Here is a 3,367-nt window from a genome sequence, read left to right as displayed (position 1 = left end):
TACAAATTTTACTGTACAAATGTCGAAATATGACAACAAATAAAGAAATAAGAATTGAGGACTATGAACTAAGAATTAAGAAAACTAAATAAAGAGCTGTTTGGCCTTCCATAGTACAGTGGTTTTGAGCAGTTTGGGTCAGTCCAAGTGCTTAAGAGATGTAGGCCTACTTACTATTGGTAAGATTTGATCAAGTTGCCATCTTATGTAAGCATCAGAGCAATACAAACAGTCGGCATCAACAATGAACAACTAATAAAAAATATGCAACAAAACCGTTGCCATCTTATGTAAGCATCAGAGCAATACAAACAGTCGGCATCAACAATGAACAACTAATAAAAAATATGCAACAAAACCAATCAAATTTGATTGCTCTTACGCTCCACTCATTTGGTTGCCTGGCCCCATGTGATGTACAGTCGACTTTTGTGTTGTTGAGTTTGGAGTCCTGCTCAAACTTGTCATCTCCAAATGAATTCATATCCTGTAGTTTCATAGCAGATGTCTTTGTCCTCATCAACTGATCTTCAGGAATTATTTTTGGAGATGGGGTACGGGTAAATGGAGACCACGCCACTGCCTGTGCTTTATTTTTGTCATGAAGCCAAAGACTGATGGTTGTTGCCATGGCAATAAGAGAACTTTTACAGATCAGACAAACTAAATAAATGCTAAAATAACTGAGCGTGTCCGAATTGGATGGCAACGTTTGCTTTATGTAGGTCATGTAAATGGCGTAAGACAACAACAGGGATATCGATACGCCAGTTCTTTCTCCCCCGTCTGCTGGTAAAATAAATACGAAACTATTCAACAGTGACAGGCAGATAACAGGAAGTAGACTGTTTACTACATGTGTTAGAGCACGCCTTTTCAAAGTAAACGTTATTATAGCAATTGAAAAATACGTTCCTAGAGCTTCTCCCTCCACACTCATTTCACTATGAACACTCAAATCAACTAGATCCCATTCGGAACTGTTTTGAAAAAAGGCAAAGTTTATACCGGTATTTGAATCTGTCCTCAGAATAATTTTCGAGGAATTTCCCCCATTAGGAGTTAAGAATATCTTACATATCTGGGTATCGAATGGAAATTTCAAAACCTCAACTGAACATGTAGTAACGTATATATTGGTAACAGTTAGTCTGACATGGTGATTATATGGTCTGTTGTGTACAAAAGCTTTGCTTTGGGCTGTATCTAATTGGTTGTCGGTATTAGCAGAATTGCCGATCATTATATCTGGTGTCCATATGTAATTTGCCGGTAAAATCAAAGAGGTTATCGTGGAATTCACTGTCTCCCATGTCAACAAGTTATCTTGCCATATCATAGTACAACCAATAGCAGTCTTTAAAAGTTGTTTTTGTTCATCCAGTTCTGCTATTAACAAAGGGGATATATATAAAGTTACATAAGTGTCTGCTCCATTTTGACTTGGTCGTACCAGAGGATCGTACCCAGCGAGAAGACTTTTTATAAACAGTGACTCGTTAAAAGAATATATAGGAATGACGAGTAACATAGATATAATGATGGTGGTACAGAGAACAGTTGATGTTGTTCTTTGAAAAATAGCCATAACGTCATCTATCTTACTTTCAGATCTCAGTTATATTCTTTGGATAATGCCAGTTACATCATGTGCAGAATGTCAGTTATATTCCTTGGATAATGTCAGTTATATTCCTTGGGAAAACTAAGTTATATTCCATAGATAATCTCAGTTATATCCTGTGGATAATGTCAGTTATATCCCATGGATAGTCTCAGTTATATCCTGTGGATAATCTCAGTTATATCCTGTGGATAATGTCAGTTATATCCCATGGATAGTCTCAGTTATATCCTGTAGAGAATCTCAGTTATGGGTGAACATTTTGATCACTGTTTATATCTAAAATAAAAAAAAAATAAGTCAGCATGTAAAAAGTGAAAACCATATATGTTACTCAACTGTTCAATTCAGTATGTAATGTTCTAGGTGCCAGAAAATGTTCACAGTTTGTATTGTTAATGATAGCAGTTAACCCAAAGATCTTGGTTTCTTTTGATATTCCCGCATATCGGATCGTAACTTACTGAATTATGACCCTTGATTGTAAGAAAAATCACTTTTTGTTTAGCTTGTTCTCTATCCATCTCTTGCAAAATGTGGGCGTATCTTGCCTGGCAGCAGCTGGTCACATTAGGATTTTACAACTGACACAAAATCACATTGATCTACACTGGAATAGTTTTCCACACAGTTTTCAAATTATGAGCAGGTACATCCAATAAACATTTTCTACGATACAATATTTTGAAGAGAACTTGGAGTAGATCTGTTAAAAGGTCGATTTAAAGTTAAAGATAATATTTTGAAATTAATACTTTCTCAAATACAAAAACAACGTAATTTGTCTTAAAACTGAATAAGTTTAAACAGCACAACTTTGAATTCTTGCAGTTTTGAAACTCAATAATACATTTGTGAACAGTAGTCAATTCTGGAGACAGCACAAACAACACACCTGATGTTACAGCAGCATAACTAAATAACAGCTACATTATGATGAACAATAGTACATACATAATTTATAATACATAACGGTAATACTATTCCATGGTTGAATAACTACATTATGATGAACATTAATACATTCCTAATTTGATATCCTGATCAAACAGAACTTATGAAATCTACTTTGTTCTAACAATAACGTCTATTCTGTACACAGTAAAGTAATAATAAGGATGCAATTAATTTGTAGCGGATGGATTTCCATTATCTCTAAACTATAGAATGTATTCACAATTATAATATCGTAATTATTTAGATCAAAAACCTCATTAGCTAAAAGCTTGGAGAGTTTATATTGAAGTGATGAGTATATTTACAATTTGATTTATTTATATCTCCTCTGTTTGACATCTAAAAAGTAAAGATAAGCTATGGACAATATGTTGCACAGTATTATGATCAATCTGTTTCACAGAGAGAGAGAGAGAGAGAGAGGGAGAGAGAGAAATTTGGTTTAATGTCCACTCCACACAAACTAGGTCATTTCAGAACTAACATATATGGTTCAATTTTATTTCAATAATTTGCTTGCGCATAGGGGTCTTTATGATACAGCACGTGGTGCTAACCATTTAGCCATCCAACTCCCCGTTTCACAAAGGTATTGCGAAAGCCGTCTTATTAAAACCTCTGTATCAGATGACAATTAAACGGTCTGCAATGCACGAAGAAAGTACATAATATCTGATCAATATCTGTCCAGGCACAATTTCCCTTTGATCGATAATTCTTCAGTTAAATCGAAGTTTGTCTCGCCGAACTGGCTAGACAATATGGCATCAAACTTTCAGCTGCCTG

General features: G+C 34.9%; 1 protein-coding gene across 1 annotated transcript; it reads right to left on the bottom strand.

Moving 5' to 3' along the window:
- Positions 1 to 286: 286 nt before the first annotated feature.
- Positions 287 to 1,477, bottom strand: LOC126814023 (acetylcholine receptor subunit alpha-type unc-38). Its single transcript, XM_056102815.1, has 2 exons — positions 1,157 to 1,477; positions 287 to 874 (listed from the first exon to the last, which is right to left on the bottom strand). Exons 1-2 carry the CDS (start codon positions 1,337 to 1,339, stop codon positions 287 to 289), a joined length of 771 nt encoding a protein of 256 aa, XP_055958790.1. The 5' UTR covers positions 1,340 to 1,477.
- Positions 1,478 to 3,367: the final 1,890 nt, after the last annotated feature.

Source organism: Patella vulgata, chromosome 1 (assembly GCF_932274485.2).
Source record: "Patella vulgata chromosome 1, xgPatVulg1.2, whole genome shotgun sequence".
Taxonomy (NCBI): Eukaryota; Metazoa; Mollusca; class Gastropoda; family Patellidae; genus Patella; species Patella vulgata.
This window is presented reverse-complemented; position numbering and strand designations above follow the sequence as displayed.